We start from the raw sequence: 20,030 nt of genomic DNA, 5'->3' as shown, positions 1-20,030 counted from the left end.
AGATTTTAATTATTGACCGAATTATTATACTGTTACACATTCATCTATGGGTTGTTTATCATTGTAAATCTATAACCTGATAGGTGAATCAGGCTGAGTTTCATCAAGCCTTTATGATCAACAATTTCCCCTTTAGCAGCAACACTGAAGCTCACAGAGGTTCCCGCTGCGTCTTTACGCACGATCCAGCTGCTGATGTATCCCTCTTTTCAGCTCAATGCACTTCTAGACTGTTACAGTTTATAACATTTTCATCACCTTTCACAGTGACAGGTTTCTCAGTCAGTCGCCGCGCTGACCAGACAAATCTCTATTGCTCTCGTTAGCGCGCTCTGGGCGCCCAGAAAGCACCTGCTCCGAGGGAAAGGAGGGGAGGGAGAGGAGCAAGCGCGGAGGCACAATTACGGTGCATGTAGTTAAAAAATGCAGAATTAATAAAAACGAAACTTATAAACAGACCAAGTGGCGTTTTAAACTGCATCTGGTTAGCAAAACTGTTTTTATGATCAGCGTGCAGCCATGACTGGTTCTGAATGAACCGGTCATCTCGCAGCAGCTCCGCCCCCTCCCCTCCTGCATACACGGTACAGGACCTTATACCGGCTTACTTTCACCACTGTTAAGACTAAAATTATTCATAACTCTGATCACTCTTCCTGCTGCTCTGTTAACACGAACTGCAGCAGGAATTACTGATGGCCACAAGTTGTGAAAGAAGCCGAAACAGCTCAGCAGAAGGCGGAGTTTTGTCGTCCACAGCCCAGATGGGCTTTGTGATTTTTATGCGTGAGAAATTCCATGTTTGCGTGTGAAATGTCTTGTGTTGCGTGTGAGCGTGTGAAGTTAGTGAAATGCGTGTGTCACACGGTCAATGCGTGAGAGTTGAGAGCTATGCTTATAGACAACAATGAACACACATTGGTATGTTGTTTCACTGTTTCAGTATACATTAATGCAGCAGAGCCTTGCATGGTGCAGCTAGAAGAGCCCAGACCATGACAGAACCCTGTTATTGGGCTGTCCGTGAAGCTAATAGCAGCTAGCACTAGCTTACAAGGCTGTTGTACAGGCAGGTTACAGCTTCGCTAATGCACTTGAGCTTTTTGTTGCTCTGAAACATTCATGTCATAATGTTAGCTTAGCACAGAGCACCATTACGCTCACAGTCTAACTTCTATGGAGGACCCTCCATAAACTTCAGCGTAATTTCAGCGTAATAGGCCATTACGCCGAAATGTGCTGAATAAAACCTTGCTGGTTAACTCCATTCATCCTCCCTCCATGTTACTCAGCCGGTTGTGGATGCAGCTGTGTAATTTAATAAATTGTCTTACCAGATTAAATGTCAGTTTTTAGTCCTGGATTGTGTGAAATAAATAAATGCATATATTCTAGTGCAATGTATAGTCCAGTGTGACTTATATATGCTTTTTTCCTCTTTATGATGCATTTTTTGACTGATTCGACTTATATTCTGGAGTAACTTTTAGTCCCAAAAATACGGTAATGCTCATACCTTATTTGCCACAGCGAGAACGCTTCACATATGAACGCTCCTGTGACTGTGTTATCTGAATTCCATTCCACCAGTACCTACCTATGAATTTGCCAACTTCCTTACTGAGCAAATACAAAAGATTAGAGGGGAAAGTCCATGACTCAAAAATCCCCGTCATTTTGATCAGTGAGCGATAAAGACTCAAATCAAATTTGCCATCACTTACGTAAGGTGCTATCTCATTAGGTATGAACTGAATGTTAATTCTGATGTCACATGCTCACGAAGTAGAAAAAAACTATAAGAAGCAGAAAATCTCATCTCCTGACTTTATTCTCAGTGCTGAACGGAAAAGGAAACTGTATTCCAAGTGTTAGTTTGCTTACAGAGCTGATCAACTGAAATTATTTTTTGTTCTTGGTATATATCTTGCTTTTATAATTGCTATTAATGGGATCATCTTCTTCTAAAACCCTCCATCCACGTAAGTTTCAGTAAAAGCTGGTATTTATGTGTTAGGCCTACTGAACAATGTGTGTAATCAACGGTTCAATGTTTCTTTTTTTAATAGTTCTAAAAGAGCCATGGATTCAGATTGACTGGGAGTGAGTATATTGCAAACTTGTATTTTATTCTCAACATTTAAGATGTAATATTTTTCCTTCCCTCGAGCAGAGAAGATCGAGAGAGTGACTTGGAGTTCTTAAGGAGCTACAAACCTCGAGCTGATAGCCAGCAGCTCAGGATTCTTCTTCATGGTCCAGTAGGAACTGGAAAATCGAGTTTCATTAACTCTGTATCCAGCATCTTCCAAGGCAGAGTGTGCAACAAAGCTCTTGTGAATAATGCTGCAGAAAACAATGGCACCAAAAAGGTATGAAAAGGTTTTTAATCAACCTCTATTGTTGGTATGATGCTCTTCGTATTTTATCTAGTTGTAATCAGCTTTATTATAGGTCAAAATGAGGTTAGATATAAGCCTTACAAATTATTATTCTTTTATGTAAGCACGGTTACGTGGTTAATTTGGTGGCGAATGATATTGAATATGTTAATATGTTTTTTTATATTGTGGACTATAGGCTGTACTTGGGGAAGAGGTTGTTTCCTCTGTCCAGGAAGAATTTCCCCTATGCAATACGAATAAATATTCTTTAAAATAGGGGTACACAAGTCCAATCCCCAAGAGCTACCTACAACTTTAAGATGTATCCCTGCTTCAACACACCCTCCTTTGCCTATACCCGCTTATCCATTCAGGGGGACTAGTGCCTGTCTCCACAGGTCATTGGGCAAGAGGCAGGAGACACCCTGGGCAGGTTGCTAGCCCATCACAGAGACAGACAATCACACCTAAGAGAGACCAATTAACCTGCCACTCATGTTTTTGGACTGTGCGAAGAAGCCAGAGAACCTGGAGGGAACCCACACAATGCCAGCGATAATATGCAAACTCTGACCAGAAGGACCCCTGGACAGGATGTCAACCCAGGACCAACACACGTGAATCTAAGGAATCATTCATTTGATTTAGGTGTGCTGGAGAAGGAATTAATCTAAAAATTATAGGACAGTAGCTGTACAGGACTGGACTTGGGAACAACTGCTGTAAAATGTCTGGCCTGTGAAATATAGTACATGGACAAAATATTCGGTCTCCCTCCCTATCACTGAACTGAGGTGTTCCAATAGCTTTCCTGACCACTGGACCATAAAGTCCAGCAACTAGGCATGAAGACAGCTCAGTGCTGGTGGCATGAGTTCTGATCCGATCATTAATCGTATTATTCGTGTTATGATATCATGACACAGTATAGCGTTGTTCCCACATGCTATGGTAACTTGCACACGCCTTACTAATCCGGGATGCTGTTGCACTATCATGCATATTGGACTTTGTTTTGTCGTGTGTATGTAAACAGACTTGAGTCTTTTCCACTGTTAGAAATTTTCCACTGTGCCATATTTACTCTATTTACTTTTTTATCGTCTATTCTTGCAATTTCTTTAGAATTAATTTAGATTAGACTCATTTGTTCTTTTTTCTTCTTCTTCTCTTCATTGTTGGTGAATGTGTGTAACTGTCTGTGTGTTTGCCACTGTCACACCCAAATTTTCCCATTGCGACACAGTAAATTAATTTTTATTTTTATTCTTATTCACCAGTGGGTAAAGCAAAATCAACAAGAATATAGAAGAATAAGTTTGTTGTGGGAGAACTTTAGTGGCCTGTGTTCTGAGTTTCCCTTGATAGAACCTCTTTGTAATGAATTAATCAGGCGTGTGAGTGAAACCTTCTTGTGCATGACCTCACATACTTTCCCTTCACAAAAAAACACAATCTCTGTCTTTAAAATGCATTCTGAGATGCAGATTGTTTGTATTTTTTACATTTAAATATGGCTTTTCTGCAAGCGTCCATGTCTTTTTCCTACTCTTCTACAAGAAGGAAACTGTAATGCAAAAAGGTGGAGGTGACAGAATCTGCAATTTGTTAGTTACTAGTTCCGGGACAAATGGAATGCACCGTATTCTTCACCTAGTGCACCATATCAGGTGCAGGTCTATATTTAACCCTTTGGAACCTTTAAAAGAGTTTTTTTTAACACTTTGCACTTAATTTGCAAGTTGTCTTTCTAATGTTTGAAACAGAACTTTGACCAAACTGATGCCTGAAATCTGAAGGGGATCTTGTCTGAAATGAAACCTGAAATACCTTCATTTAAAAAAAACATGAGACCTCTTTTAGGAGATAAATCACCTGGGCAAAAGTTGTTTGATCAAACGTATATGCAATCAGGCATGGTGATTCCAGGGTTGTTTCTACATTGTGCTTGATGTTGGTTAATAGTCATTGCAACAGTGGATACTTTCTCTGTCCACTCTTAGATATGCAAAAACCTTTGCTGTGTAATTTCTGAAAACACTTTTTGTTTTGGCATGAAGAAGGTACATGTTGAAAGTCAGAGCAAATGATGGAAAGTCGGAGCTTCAGCTAAACAAGTTGCGTTTGTCATTTCTGATTGTATTTAAACAACATGAAGCTCTTTGAAAATAAGAATTCTGCCTTTGAAAGTACTGATTTATTTAAACCATATAGTTTTTAAGTAAATCATTTTTGCTTTTATGTTGGATTAGCTGGTAATTGAGTCTATGTTTTTTCTAACATCATTTACAGTATTCCACGTATATGTTCCAAAGGGAAAGTGACCAGAAGTTTTACCCTTTTGTTATAAATGACATGATCGGTCTGGACAGTGCCGGCAGGAGAAACAGAAACATCCACGTAAAAGACATCAAAGAGGCAATGAGTGGACACATAAAAGATGGTTACACGGTAAAGCTGATTGAACACCTTAAAAAGCAGAATTTTTTTTTTGTGTACTTAATCTAAATAGAACAATTGGTTAACGGTTTAAACTTGTGTTTTTAGTTCAATCCTGAATGCAAGATATTGAACGAAGATCGACACTTCCAAGATTGTCCTACTGCCAATGACAAAGTACATGTGCTGGTTTGTGTCATTGATGCCACCAAAGCAACTCACCTGAAACCGAAAGTTGTGGAAACAATTCAGAACTGCAGAGATGAAGCTGCAGACTTGGGTGAGATCACAATCATTTGACTTTTCAAACATGAGTTAATCAAATTTTAAGAATTATATGAAATAATTTAATTACTAACCCTAATCATAATTAACCTGACTCAAGCCAGACGCATGTCGCTCCGCCTAGCTCCACTCACATCCATCTGGGACCTCTCCATAGGAATTGCCTTTATTGAAGGCTGGGCCTGATCAAAAATTCTTGCATATGATTGGATAAGCCACTTGTCTGTCATCTTTATCGACGTGCTATTTCAACCACTCACACCGAAGCTAACCCGTGACGCTGTGAGAGCGACGCAGGAAAAAAACTGTGTTTTATGCGTTTGCGGCTCTAGTGGCACGCGTTTTATTGACAGTGAGTTGACAGGAAGAGGGGGGAAGACAGGCGGCAAACACGGAAGAAATAGCAGCATCAATGTTAGCGCTTGCTTCCTCGACGAGCCGCCATTGCTATCAAAACAGTCTCACGTCATGGTCGCGTCTCCACTACGTCACATCTATGAAATTCCAGCCCTGCGTCCTGATTGGCCAGACCATAAAATTGGTTGGAGAAATCACTCTCTATGGGAGATGTCCCAGATGTATGTGAGTGGAGCTAGGTGGAGCGACATGCGTCTGGCTTGAGTCAGGTTAAATCATAATGCCACTAAGGGAAACTTTCAGCAACCTTGGTAAAATGATAGCATAATTAGATGTGCTGTCTTTCTCCTGTTTGGGTTTTTTGTCATGTCTGTAGCATGTGATTTCCTCCTATGGAGATCCATAAAGCCTTAAGTCTGGCCTTAAGTAAGCTTGAATTAACTCTTGGACACTACAGGAGTTACAAGATCTTTGTCAGATTTTGTTGGATCAGAACAGTCTGATTAGGACAGGGTTACGAGAACAAGACTTAGACAAACAAGGGCAAATGATACTTATCTTATCACTATACCACAATGCCAGTTATGAATTGGCTTCATGCTCAGAGTTTGGCATGCAAAGAAGCTCAAAACCCCACACACAATAGCTTAACCAAGTGTTTTGATGTTTGAAGAAGAAATGTCCTGTCATACAAAGAAATTGATGCTACAAAAATGGGATGACTAGAGGTAACTAGAACAACAGACCAAGGGACTCCTTCTAACTGGAGGATGATTAGTTCGATCATCCTGGTTTCAGTCAGAACGCGAGCAGCAGTATTGTGGATCAGCTGCTGTTGTATGACAGATTTTTCGGGCAAAACTGTGAAGATACCATTGGGGTAATCAATGTGACTAAAAATAAACATATGGATGAGTTTCTCTAGATCTCATTGGGACATCAGTCCTTTAATCCTGGAAATATTCTTCAGCTGATAGAGGCTGGCTCCCAGAAAGGAGCAGAGGAAATCCCCAGGAAATCCCCCAGCAGCCACAGTGTCGAAGCCCTGGTGACGAGCCTGTGGGTTTCCCAGAAGCCAGTTAAGCCAAAGCGGATCCAGCCATGGGCTGAAAGATCCGAGGCCCAGGGGCACCCCACCCACCAGCGGGGCCCCAACAGAGCCAGGGAGCCCAGTTGCTGCAAAACAGGCGGCATAAGTGAGCAAGCACACACATGAGCACCTAGCTCCAGACACCCAGGGGGAAGGTCAGAGGACTGCCCCAAACTGGGCATACCTGGGTCCACATCAATGCCAGAACCCCATGCTCCGATCCCAGCCCCAACCACCCCAGAGCCAGTCCACCAGGAGGTGGAGCTAACACAGTTCGAACGAGCCAGACAACCTCACACCCTATTCCCAGGGAGAGCAAAAGTGCCAGCCCCAACCCCAGTCGACCCCCTGCACCCAATGCCCAACCCCAGCCCAGACCAGACCCTGGCTTGGCAGCTCAACCCTGCAGGCCTCAAAACATTATTCTTTTCAATGGATACAGAAACACATGCTAAAAGGGAGAAAATGTGACAAAATAGAGTAGAGGAAAAAGAGGGTATAAGATAATGTCCTCGGAGTCTGTTTCTATACCTGCATAGAGGTATAGAAAATGAACAGCAAAACCAACCAAAAAAGTGCCATGCCTGTAATGCCTTGATAACATCACTGAAAAATACATTGTATTATTTAATACAAGATATATATAGTGACTGCCAAAGCTAATGCAACACCTAGAGCACCGAGGCAGACACCGGGTAAACCAGAACTCCAGATGCCTGAAAGAGCCCCCAGAGTAGAGTGCCACAGAGTAGAAGGCCCCAGAACCTCTGCGGACAGCCAGCTATGCCAGAGCAGATCTAGTCATGAGTTCAGAGACCCAAGGCCCAGGGGTGTCCCGCCCCCCAGCGGTGCCCCACAGAGCCATGGAGCCCAGGCCCTGTCAAGGAGCCTCCAGGAGTGAGTCAGCACACACCCGAGCACCAAGGGCCGGACACCGAGGACCACCAACGCACCAGCTGGTCAAACCACCAGGCCAGCCAATGGAGGGGAGTCAGACGGGGTGGATGGGCTCCACACTGTTTGCGGAAGTAATGGTGAATGCAATTGTTTCTAGAACTGTTCAATAACGTTTTGAAATGAAAAAAATAATTGTGGATACCAGCCGGCATCTCTCCTTGCCATTATTAGAAACCTGCTGAGCAATGGGAGCCGATAATATTAAGGCCACATCATAGCAAGATGAAGTAAAGTAAGAAGAAAGCAGCACAGCTATTAACTGCTTGTACTGTGTGTGGACGTGTAGCAGTGTTGTAGTACTCGAGTTCGAGTCTCGGACTCGAGTCCGAGACTCAAACTCGAGTCCGAGTCATTAGCTAAATTTAGAGACTCGTGACTTGACTTGGACTTGAGCACTGATGACTCGAACTTGGACTCGGACTCCTACATTCAGATCATTCTGACTCGGAAATTGAGAAAAAGACTCGACTTTTTTTTAAATCATAAGGCTATAATTTTAATATGTCATTAGAATATTATTTGGTGTATGATTTTAATATCTAAATTATTAGTGCAATGTGGTGGAGTGTGGATTTTTCTTTTAGTTTAAAAACATGTAGGCTATGCTTACTTTAGTGCGGAACTTGGACTCGACTTGATCAATAAGGACTCGACTCGGACTTGACTCGGATGAGTAGTGGACTTGACTCGGACTCGACTCGGATTTTGTTTTAATGACTTGGACTTGACTTGGACTTGAACACTGGAGACTCGAACCTGGACTCGGACTCGAGACATAGTGACTTGACTACAACACTGACGTGTAGTGAGAGACAAGAGAGAGACATGAAAGACGGATAAAATGCGACATCACCGTTCAAACTGAGGACGCTTTGAAAAAAATCGGATTCATCCGAATGAGTATCACATATAGAAGTGGCACAAATCTGATTTTTTTGGGGGGTGAAAAGTTCTGAATTGGGCCGTTCACACTGCTGTGAAAAACACAGATATATGTCGCATACGGGTAAAAAGATCAGATTTACATTTCCTGCAGTGTGTACGCAGCCTTAGTGGAGACCTGAGATGCCCCAGGAGAGTGGGCGGTCCAAAACATGCAAATACTCTTAACCACACATAAAATAAAAAGAGATGCTGTACACGCACTTGCACTCACCACACACATCCTATATTACTTAACCCGCTCATCCTCCACGCCTGAAACTCCAGATGGCAATTGGAGAATAGAGCTGTAAGAAAGACGCTGCCCCTGCCACTGCCTGTTCAAATTTTGTGTTGTTACATGTTGTTTTCAAGTGCATTTAAAATTGGGAGGGCTAAAACGTTCTTAAAGAAAGCTGTGGGTAGAACATCAAGACAACAGGAAGAGGAACTTCGTTGGTGTACAATGTGTATAACCGTGGGAATGTTCAAATAATTGGCTTAGAAACCAGGAAGTAAACATGGGTTACACGCCTCAAGGAAGTAGTTCTAAAAGGAGAAAAACTTGACTAAGACGTTATAGATCGAGAGAACTGATTATTTATAGGGAAATGTCTCTGAATAGTCCAGGTACGAAATTAACATTTGTTTGAGGGTAGTTCCTAGAATTCAAAATGATTGGGTAATTACCTTTTGTCATTATGCTGCCCTGTGCTTCAACTGCTGCATTTTTTTAAATAAAGAAGCACAGGTGTTTTCTTTGAACCTTTATTTACATTTAGTTAAACTTCTGTCAGACATGTCTTGAGCTTATACATTTTAATGCTACTGTGCAAAGACTCATAACTATAATATAACATACTGTATATAATGTTCTTATTGTTTATTTTGTCACAGAAACGTAATATTTTTATAATGGTTGTAAATTTGCATGAATAGTCTTGTATGAAATATACTTATCATAATAACTTGCCTTATATTTGTATTTTATTATACCACATTCAACCAGTTTATTAAATTTAAACCAGGAATTAACAGTGTTACCGTGATTAATTTAAACTTTGTTGCATGTTCTGCAATGGCAAGTAATATTTTAGTTGATGCTCAAACAAAACGTAACATTGACTGAGAATGTAAAATATAATAAGACTTTGTTTCTTCTCTGCAGGTATTCCTCATGTAGCCATTTTTACTAAAATTGATGAGGCTTGTCCCATGATTAGAAAAGATGTAACAAATGTTTACAGGAGCAAATTGCTGAAATCAAAGGTATTTATTTATTTATGTGTTATTATTATTATTATTATTATTATTATTATTATTATTATTATTATTATTATTATTGTGTTTCAGTAAAAATCTATTTGATTTGACATTGTGTTACCTGTTCTATTGTTGTTTTACCTTTAAGATAGAGAGATTCAGCAAAAATGTGGGGATCCCGCTGAGCAGCATCTTTCCAGTTAAGAACTACCTTACAGAGAGGAAACTAAATAATGACGTAGATGTCCTCATCCTGAACGCAATGAGACACATCGTTGAAATTGGAGATGACTTTCTTAACAAAAAATGAAGATTCTAATCCTGAGCAATCTGAACACTGCTATACCTACACCATGGTTTAAGTTACTGTAAATGTCACAGTTGCAAAGTGTGGCTCTTCGTTTTGTATATATGTGCAAATACTTGCAAGCAAGTAAAGTCCAATGAAATCATAGTATTTTCCCCCCCAAAAAAAACAATAATTATGGACATTTGAATAATTCATATGTAGATTGTTAGATCATTACTCTCTGTGTCGCCACAGTTCGCACAGTGTTAGTAAAAACAGCCTAATTCCTCTGTTCCTTCAACGTTGAATCATCTTTAACAGGAACTGAAACTGTCAGATCAGATTCCTCTGCATTTAAACATGACACACAGTATAACATGATTTATTTTATCATGGCACATAGTATAGCATGATTTATGATATCATGTGTTGTGGAAATATATAATCAGTTTTTGTATTAATCATGTATTTTTATTAAAGCAGTAAGAGTTATGTAATATTTAAATACCATTTTATGGTGGTAAACCTTCAAGAAGGTTAATGGTTTAAAAGCTTTATATTGTTCTTCAATGTCTATCTTGATAAACACCTGGCGAAATGTATCAAGAACCCAGCGCCTTAGTTGACACTGGAATGCGGATCTGTTGTGCTTGTGAGAAGATGAGCACAGATAGAAAATGAGTGGGAGTGGTTCAGCAGACATTCGCCTGCAGCCGACACGGGAGGGCGGACTCCATGGTTTACTACATGAGGCTTTAGGATAAAGTCGGAAGTGTGTCTCCCAATTGTAATAAATATATTTATATTCAAACCTTTCGGCTCTTATCAAGTTCATTGCTGCTTTCGTGTTTTTTAAACCCAAAATATTTCCAGACATCTGCCTTCAAGTTTGTTGGTGGTGCTTTCAATGCTTCCGCCATCTTGTTTTGTTTCGCTACTCAGGTAAGTAACGAGAAGTCACATGGGAGTTTGGGGAAAAGACGTAATAAAAAGATTGAATTAAGGGTTTTATGAATAGATATCGGGCCATTCAAAGGAAAATTGATTCAAATTAATCGATTTTTTTAAACCCAGCCCGACATAGCATGATATAATTTATCATAACACACTATATAGCAATGTATTTTACAGTAAACTGTGATTTATTTTTAGCATTAAACAGTACAGTACGACCTACTTTTTCAATTTGTACTGTAATACATTTAATACATGGTACAAAGTGACATATTTTACACAACTACAAGTCACATCAAGTTTATTTGTATAGCACATTTCAGCAGCAAGGTGGTTCAAAGTGCTTTACATCATGAGAACATAAAACCATCATGAAAACATTGAAACAGTCACCGGTTGTTAGACCAGTAACAAACATTACGTTGCATCAGGTGAAAACATCAACACTCATCAATATGTTGGTCAGTCTTCCTGTTATTATGGCTGAAAGCAGCTCTAAACTCTGGGTTTTCAGTCTGGATTTAAAGGTATTGTAGTTTTCTGGAAGTTTGTTCCAGATTTGTGGAGCACAGGAACTAAATGCTGCTTCTCCATGTTTGGTTCTGGTTCTGGGTCTGCAGAGTAGACCAGAACCAGACGTTCTGAGTGGTCTGGAGAGTTGATGCAGCAACAACAGGACTTTAATGTATTTTGGTGCTAAGCTATTCAGTGATTTATAAACTAGCAGAAGTATTTTAAAGTCTATTTTCTGAGCTACAGGGAGTCAGTGTAAGGACTTTAGAACTGGGGTGATGTTCTCTTTTTTCCTAGTTTTAGTGAGAACACGAGCAGCAGCGTTCTGGGTCAGCTGCTTTTGTCTGATTGATTTATTTTGGGCAGATCTGTGAAGACACTGTTCCAGTAATCAATGCGACTAAAGATAAACGCATGGATTAGTTTCTCTAGATGTTGTTGGGACATCAGTCCTTTAATCCTGGAAATATTCTTTAGGTGGTAGAAGGCTGACTTTGTGGCTGTCTTCATGTGTCCTTGAAGGTTCAGGTCTGAGTCCATCACTACACCCAGATTTCAGGCCTGATCATTTGTATGTAGTTGTAATAACTGAAACTGCGTGCTGACCCTAGTTCATTCCTCTTTAGGTCCAAAGATGATAACTTCAGTATTCAAACACAATATGGTGTGATATATTATATCATGACAGGTAGTATGATGTATCTTACAGTATACAGAGGCATTAACACATTAAATCATACAGTTAGTATGACTTATTTTAAACACAATGTTTACTATAATGTATTTTACAAACATATCTAATGATCTCTTTTAAACATATACAATATCACATTTATCATGAGACATTATAGTATCACATATTTTATCATGCGCTCTCAGTATAATGGCTGTTTCTGAAATGTTAGTTTTTCCACACAACATGTAACAGAAAGCACACCTGCCAGAAAGTTCTACTTTTGTCAGCTTATATAACGCTTTCCACGAGGTGTCTGGGACCATCAATACATGTTTTGGCAACCACGATATGGGACTTTTTTATTCTCTTTGGTCAGTAGTGCCTTTGCTTGGAACTCAATCATAGACGGCATTTTTGCCCATTCTTTCTTATTGATCCCTGAATAATGGCCTTAAAGCAGGAAAGGGAGGGCTCCAGCTCTTTAGACGTTCAGGGTAGTAGTGTGACCTCCCGGATGAACCATTAATTCAGTTCAACTCCAAAATACTTTATTAATCTCAAAGGGAAATAATTAAATTATGTTGCATCTCAAATTTTGCAGGTTTCTTCAAAGAGTTTTTGCAGATACTGATGTTCAGACTGGACAGAAAACCTCAGTTTAAATGTGTAACCTCAAAAAGTACATATATGGGACTGTAAAACCGAGTGATTATCAGCCATAGCTGTGTATCTTAACCGCATCGTAAAAACTGCAAACTGAGAAATGTGAGATTTCTGGCCTAATTTTAGGGGATGTGAGATGTCCTGGTGAATTTGAACCTTTTTGAAGACTGGATGAAGAAAACAATGAAAGCCAACAAAAAAGTTAACCATCATGTTAGTTTTACTGTGAAAAAAACTATATCTTTAATTTATTCTTGATTTTCTATCTATTTTCCAGACTATTTATAAACAGTTCCATTGTTTTAGACCAAATGTTTTAAATTAAATTAAATTGCTTCATTAGTTTTCAAGGCTTGCTTCATTTCTTGATTTTCTTGATTCCCCTTTCTCCTGAGGAAAGAAAAATGTAAAACATCTTCACCGCAGATACACGTTTTCAATCAGTTTAATTGGCATCATGTAACTAGTTAAACATGGAAAGAAATATTGATGCACTCTACCAGGGCCAACAAAAATATCTAAAAGTAACCATAATCTTAAAAATTATTTTAAACATTCACGTAATCTGAATTACGCTTTGAGAACATGAGATATTTACTTTGATAAAGCTACAAAACCATAGATACACGGGAAAAAGCTATATTGAATAAAAAGAACAGTAAATAGTTTACCTATCAGGAAACTCAACATCCTCAATGGTATCAGGGAGAGCAACACCTCTGGTTTCAGGTAAAAGCAGAACCAAACCTCCTGCTACAAGGGCTACCGCGCCTGGATGAGATAACATGAAGGTTTAAAATGCCTCTATCCTAAAAAGACAAGAAACTTGACTAACCTAGCTTGTCAGCACCGATTTTCCAAAATGCTCTGTTCCCATTGATCTTCCAGCATATGGACCAACCTAGATGTTTAAGTTGGAAGAGAATGTGTGCTTGCCCCATGTGGCATAGACTTAAGCAGGCCGCTGTCTTTATTGACATGGAGCTGCTTGGTGACTGGTGATCAGTGGAGTAACATTAATACCATCGTAGCTGTAGTCAGTCCAGCTTCAAATTCTCAGATTTGCTTTAAAGCTATAGTTGGTACTGCTGTTTAGAAACACTTTATATTATACTGGGTAAAATCGCCCTTCCATCCTGAAAGTAGTCACAAAAAGGAGGTTAAGAGTGTTCAATCTGCGGGCTAAATGTCTTTAACGACCGCCCATTACTAAGAGTTGGACCTGCTTCGGTTGAATTTGCATGTTATCTAAGCCATTACAAGGACTTTGTTTGGGCAGTATTATAAAGCTTGGTATTCATCATTACTCCAGACCTTTTGAATTGAGAAAGCTTCCTGGAGAGGAAGCGAAACGTCTTCAACTACGGAAAACAAGTCCAGTTGCTTTGTTTTTTACTGTTTTTGGAAGTTAAAAATGTTCTCTGTGGGAGCTGCAGGCCTATAAAAACTACAACCAATCTCTGCCGTTCGGTCCGAAGGGCAGGGATTTGTCAGAGTTTTGTTCCTGCTCTCACCCATAGACGTTATATACTCACCCTCCCGTCGTCCCTCAGGTTCCACGGGTATCGCCTTATCTTATGTTAATCATTTTGACACGCTCAGGTAACGCGAGTGTCTGTGTTTGTTCCTTGTTAGTTTCTGCTTGCTGGCTGCCCATGCGCACATCTAGTGTTTATGTATCCTGTTAGCTTAGCGGCTAGGTTAGCAGTTAGCTTGGTGGTTAGCCGTTCATTGTAGCTCCACTGCTCTCACCGTAGACTTTGAACATGGCTGAGAGTCGGAAGAAGCGAACCATGTTTATGTTTATAAGAAGAAGAGGATGGACTCAGTAGAAAGAAATAAGACCAGAGTGGACTAGGGAGATTTTTTGTTCACACAATCGCCATGAAGAGCAAAAGAGCAGGTAAGGTTGTCTTGCACATGCACAGTTATTCAAAAAGGGACTTAAGGAAACTTGTGGAAAAACTCTACCTTTAACTGAGATATTGAGCTGCCAAGATTTCACCATAAAACATGTTCAGAACATTTGGGAAACCCTCAAAGTCCTTTATTTAATATTATTCAAGATTAAAAACACTTTTGTTTAGGACTGCCTTCGACTGCTCTAGTTAAACAGTTCTACTGAAACATCACTAGTTCAACTTTTTTAGTCCAACTGTTTTTAATGTTCTAATTCTAATCATGTTTTAATGTTCTAATCATGTAAAGCACTTTGCATTGTCTCTGTACTGAATTGTGCTATACAATTAAATTTGCCTTGCCTTATTTGTAATAAGGCACCAACTGCACTCTCTAGTACTGTAATACATTCCAGAAAACTCTAGAGACAATGCACATTCAGTTTGTCTGGTTATTGCTCTTTCTTTACGTGTTGTTCGGGAGTTTCTTAGGGACTGCCACCTGTATAAGGTCTTTGAAAGGAGCTGTCAGAAAACGAGGATAAACATTGTTCTCGCGTTTCCAAAGTGTAGAGCATTTGGAGAGCAGGAGCAGCTCCAGTTGGACTGGTAGCTAGCTTTTCTCATCCGGACAGGTGAGTAAAAGCATGAAGTCAGATGTTTGTTTTTGTTGGCGTTACAGTCGTGTTAGATTTGTGTTGTTATGTTGATTTGATTCAATGTAATGCTACAATTGTGGCATGTGTTAATTGTTGGAGTTTGGCCAGCAATGGACCCGGTGTTACTGTTGTGAGGCGAGTAGCCGTCAGTAGCCCAGCTAACACAGTTAGCATTGTTTAATGCAGCCAGACAGGCTTTTGAGCTGACCACTGGGATTCTTGTGTACAATCAGGGCATTATCTTTTTTTTTTGACAAAAAATGTTTCATTTAAATGGATAACTATTCTGGTGCTTAGATTTTGGAGCTAGAGAGAGGCGTTGCTTGCCACACATCTTGATTTGGTCTACAGACGATGCTCCACAGCATACCCAGTGGTGATATTTCCCCTATTGGTCTTTTAAATTATAATGTCAACACAAACAATGGCACATTAAAATCTAAAACCCACCAAAGATGATGAGGGGCAGTTCAAGCCAGACGCTGGCCAGTCTGTAGAGCAAGAAGGGAGAGACAATCCCTCCGACATCACAAAGAGTGGAACAAACTGACAACCCCAGGTTCCTGCAATTGATCCAAAAGTTTGAGAGATTAGTCATGTCGTACCTTAGCTTTAATGAAGTAATCAACAGATGTTCATCTGTCTCAGTGTGTTCATCACCTGACACAAGTCGGGTAGATCTCGGTGTTAACGAACACCACCATCTCAAAGGCCATAGTGATGCCCAGCCGGCCGATACATGCCACTGCGGTCTTCAGCCAGAACATGCCTGAGGAACAGATAGCATTCATCCAACAGCTGCTTTTTGCTTTTTTCTAATTCTTAACCTCTAACAAGACTCACTGTCAGGAATGAGGACAGTGATGATGCAGGAGACTCCAGCTATGATGTTGGCGGAGGCAAACGGAAGCCGCCGGCCGATGCGCTCAATCGTGAACAAGATGAGGAAGGCAGCAGGAAACTCTACCAGGGAGGAGATGAGGAAGTCGATGTAGACATTTCCTCCAGTTATGCCCACCCGCATGATGAGACCCTGATAAACCACAGCGCTAGTGAACCTAAGGAATAAAGACACTGAAAGTTAAATCTTCCCTAAACGCAGGGGCTGGAAGGATGTGTTGTTTCAGACGAGTCTGACCAGTTAAACATGAGGATGAGAGTGTGTTTTCTCATTTTGGGAGTTCTAAACAAGTCCAACAAAGAGGCAGAGGTGGACTCAGCTTCATCATCAGTTAATATCTATGATAAGACACAGTTAGATACAATTGAGATAGCAGTCATTGTGCAGTAGATGTTTAAATTATACAACAGATATGTAGCTTCATTTATTAATTTTTGTGAAGGAAAAATGTTAACAGATAATAACCCATTTGTTACCCACACATGGCCATTTTGTACATTTACCCTGCAAGTTAACAGTAGTGTACCGATTGTTTTGCTTTTAGGTGATTAGGTATTTTCATTAATTATGGAGAGAAAATTCAGAATTCTGGCATAATGTTAAGTTTCATTGTACATCACTAGAAGATTTTTTAAATTTCCACTTACTGTGGCCCCGTTTGGGCCAGTCCAATATTATGAAATATGACCCCTGACCAAACCAAATATTCATAGGTACCTGCCACAGTGACTGCGGATAGAAATTAGCTAAGAAGCTAGAATCTGGTACAGTACATCTTTTCTCTGTTAGACTTGAATGTTTTTTTAATAAAACATTAAATTAAATAAAAGTGGGTGCAAGACCTCCGCGAGGCATGCTAAGCACAGAATATCAAAGGGAAGAATTACTTTTTCATGCACAAAATCACCTAAACTAAATATCACTCACCTTAAACAATACATCTGGCTGCTGTATTTATTTTAATCGTGTAAAGAAAATAAAAAAATAGGGAAGCCTATTGGCATTTTTTAAGCACAAAGGCTAATTAGAAATGGACTTGAACGTTGTTTAGATGGAAAATATCAGCTAAATCCTTCCGCTCAAGAGGAAAGGTGAACTAATGACAGAGTTTACCTCAAAATCCAAGGAGAGTTTCTTCCCGTTCTCTTTGGCGATAGCCTTGGTTATTTCCAGAGCTTTTGATGAATTGTTCGTCGAGATGAGCCACCTTGGTGACTCTGGGATGAACCTGATGGGAGAAGCCATAGAGACATTTTAATATTCAGAGACAATTAAAGTGTTTTTTTTGCCTTATCAGCTTCTTAACGGAAAAACGAACAGTTACTTGTATTGTGACGGCAGCGGTCCCTTAATTGAAAGATTTTTCATTTGACAGTGTGAAGCATAAACATTTAGGAATGTTCCGAAAAGCTTTCCTGTAATTTTTCTAATTAACAGATGAATCATTATCGTGGCATAGCGATTTATTAACAGATGGACCCGTTCACTGTACTTGTTTTCCAGCTCAGTTATGCATCAACACAGAAAGACTGGCTCTGGGAAATTAAAACTCTGGGAATTTAGTTTAGAAACTGAAGTTAATGTTTCAAGTGATCATCGGCGCAGAGGTATAAACGTGGCCTTTGTCCCTCTGGGATTTTACCATCAACAGAATTTAGCATCTGCTTAGATTGCAGGTAAAAATTGGGAGTGGTCTGATTTCACAGGGACAGGTTGGGCCTCTTGATACCTGCCAATCATTGCATAGAAGCTGAAAAGTTTAACTATGCTTGCTTGTACATTTACTCTCACTGTTACGTTCACTCACGTCATGTTAAGTCATGTTTAAGAGACACTAACAGATGATTTGAGTTTCATCACATGGTGCATTATAAGAAGTATAATAAAGAGGTTCTCAGAAGGCTGGCATTTAAACCATGCTCACAAAGCGTAGCAGCTTAAAGTTGATATTTTCCATCTTTGGGTTGCAGTGAGTGGTTGTTGGAGCAACTATTGCTCCAATAACCACATGCTTTTGCTTATAATCAACCAGTTTGGTTGAGCTAGGTAAACTTATTGACCCACTATGTAAAGGTACTGCTTACTGAGGCTGAGTTTATCGCACTGGAGAAGAGTCTTGGAGGAGAGAGGAACCTTTCCGTGCGACCTTTTTAATTTATTTTTTGATTTTTTGACCTGGGTTATTGAGAAGCGTCAGGACAACTGTTGCCTTGTTTTCCTCTCAGGTTATTTCCCTTTGGCATGATCAGTATGGCATTTACATCCACCCAACGGCTACTAAGTGGATAAAGTTCTTCCTCAAATAATTACCTGTAAATGGTTTTCAAAATCCCAGTAGATCAGCTGAAATGCTTTAAATTCCCTTTTTCTTTTCTGTACTGATGATCAACTTGAAATATTTCACGTTTATTTTCTCCACCACACATAGATAACTAAATGCATAAAATGGCGGCCATGTGATTCAGTTTCCATGTTAAGCACCTGAGCAGGTGTACCTGATGGCGTTGCTGCTGAGTATATGAGTTCAAACAATTTAGCGTATTGTAACGGTAGAAAAAGTGAAGAAGTTTAATTGGCACGGTGAATGTGGAATTGGCACAGCTACAGATATGATGAGGGGAAAGTTAAAGCAATTAATACAGGCTTTGCAGTTTTAGAAATAAAATAAAGTTTTAGATGCATCTAATTGGTGGATTGTGCTTATTTTATTTTTAGAACAGGCTTGTGGGCCCCATGTTGGTGACCCCTGGTCTGCACAATAGCTGAGGCTGATATCAGTACACTGTATTAGTGAATGTGAATCTTTGCTCACAATTGGAAAAATGTCAATCTGGGGTTGGAAATGGAGAAACATTTACACATATATCATGTTTAGCTGACCATAATATACGCGTGTTACATGTCAGATGCATAGAAAGCTACACAACAGCGTCGCAGGAGTGGTTCACGTTAACTTTATGTAAAATAAACACATTTTTGCTTCGTGTGGTGGATGCTTTTACCACCACCACCAAGTGTTAGTATTGTTTTTTTCATAATTTGCATTTATTGGTTCCAGATTACACAATATACATGAGTTAAGCTCAAGTTATTTTATTTAGACATATTTTCTAATGGGTTCACTTTAGTTAATATCTGTCTAAATGGTTTACTTACTCTTGTTTTATTTTTGAGGTCCTGCAAATTCAAATCACCTGGAGGGGGAAGCCAGGGACATACTTTATTTGTTGAAGTTGACCTTAATTATTTTATTTTAATATTCACCTATTTGTGCTAAGTTAAAGACGACCTTGCTTTATCTGCTTATGCTAGTTTTTGTGTTCATAGTTTTGTGTTATTCCTCTGTTATGTTGTGCCTACCTCATGTTTAAAGTTTGGGTTATTTCACCCCTATTTAAGCAGCCTCTGTTCTTTGTCTGAAGGTCAGTTTACTGTCACTGTTTGGTTGACCTCAGTTGAGTTGGGCCCAAATCCACGTTATTTATTATTTGAGTTATTTTTTATTGAAGTTTAACCTAATGTTAACTATTTTTGACATTATTGAAGTATGCGGAGGAATTTCTTCCACCATCCCGCTTTACTTTACAGGCAATTTGGGCCAAAGAGCTCATAGTAACATTAAATTGAAAAAGTTTTAAAATATCACAACAAAACACGTGTGGTGCCCTGTTAGATGATAAGACAGGAAACCTAAAGTTTGATGCAGGGCAAATGGATGGATGTTGCGTCTTAATAATCAGGTGGCTTAATCTTAAACTTTATCGTTTCACATGGACACATG

At 39.6% G+C, this 20,030-nt stretch overlaps 2 protein-coding genes across 3 annotated transcripts in view; one reads left to right on the top strand and one right to left on the bottom strand.

Moving 5' to 3' along the window:
- The first annotated feature begins 1,852 nt into the window (after nucleotides 1-1,852).
- On the top strand, nucleotides 1,853-10,159 carry LOC105940103 (interferon-induced protein 44). Of its 2 annotated transcripts, none has more exons than XM_036147184.1 (7): nucleotides 1,853-1,982; nucleotides 2,070-2,103; nucleotides 2,174-2,372; nucleotides 4,757-4,835; nucleotides 4,932-5,103; nucleotides 9,602-9,702; nucleotides 9,845-10,159. In XM_036147184.1, the coding sequence occupies exons 3-7, from the start codon at nucleotides 2,344-2,346 to the stop codon at nucleotides 10,004-10,006; spliced, it is 543 nt and encodes a 180-aa protein (XP_036003077.1). In that variant the 5' UTR covers nucleotides 1,853-1,982; nucleotides 2,070-2,103; nucleotides 2,174-2,343; the 3' UTR covers nucleotides 10,007-10,159. The 2 variants fall into 2 exon arrangements, with proteins under 2 accessions (XP_036003077.1, XP_012738010.2); XM_012882556.3 differs by having other exon boundaries at nucleotides 4,677-4,835.
- A 1,787-nt stretch (nucleotides 10,160-11,946) lies between these two features.
- Nucleotides 11,947-20,030, bottom strand: part of LOC105940101 (solute carrier family 22 member 2) — a 22,192-nt gene continuing 14,108 nt past the window's right edge. Inside the window, exons 6-12 of the mRNA XM_012882554.3 lie at nucleotides 17,363-17,477; nucleotides 16,487-16,587; nucleotides 16,192-16,406; nucleotides 16,009-16,117; nucleotides 15,799-15,911; nucleotides 13,463-13,562; nucleotides 11,947-13,181 (exon numbers count right to left, since the gene is read on the bottom strand). Coding sequence (XP_012738008.2) covers nucleotides 13,118-13,181; nucleotides 13,463-13,562; nucleotides 15,799-15,911; nucleotides 16,009-16,117; nucleotides 16,192-16,406; nucleotides 16,487-16,587; nucleotides 17,363-17,477 — 817 coding nt within the window. The 3' untranslated portion in view covers nucleotides 11,947-13,117. The remainder of the gene's footprint in view (nucleotides 13,182-13,462; nucleotides 13,563-15,798; nucleotides 15,912-16,008; nucleotides 16,118-16,191; nucleotides 16,407-16,486; nucleotides 16,588-17,362; nucleotides 17,478-20,030) is intronic.

The sequence above is a fragment of the Fundulus heteroclitus genome, chromosome 15 (assembly GCF_011125445.2).
Source record: "Fundulus heteroclitus isolate FHET01 chromosome 15, MU-UCD_Fhet_4.1, whole genome shotgun sequence".
Classification (NCBI taxonomy): Eukaryota; Metazoa; Chordata; class Actinopteri; order Cyprinodontiformes; family Fundulidae; genus Fundulus; species Fundulus heteroclitus.
Note: the sequence above shows the minus strand (reverse complement) of the source record. Positions and strands in the feature narration are given on the sequence as shown.

Coding starts and splice junctions, on each gene's coding strand:
- LOC105940103 (XM_012882556.3), top strand. CDS start 1,949: ATGGGATCATCTTCTTCTAAAACCCTCCATCCAC. Junction 2,104..2,173: donor TGGATTCAGATTGACTGGGA/GTGAGTATATTG, acceptor TCCCTCGAGCAG/AGAAGATCGAGAGAGTGACT. Junction 4,836..4,931: donor ACATAAAAGATGGTTACACG/GTAAAGCTGATT, acceptor TTGTGTTTTTAG/TTCAATCCTGAATGCAAGAT.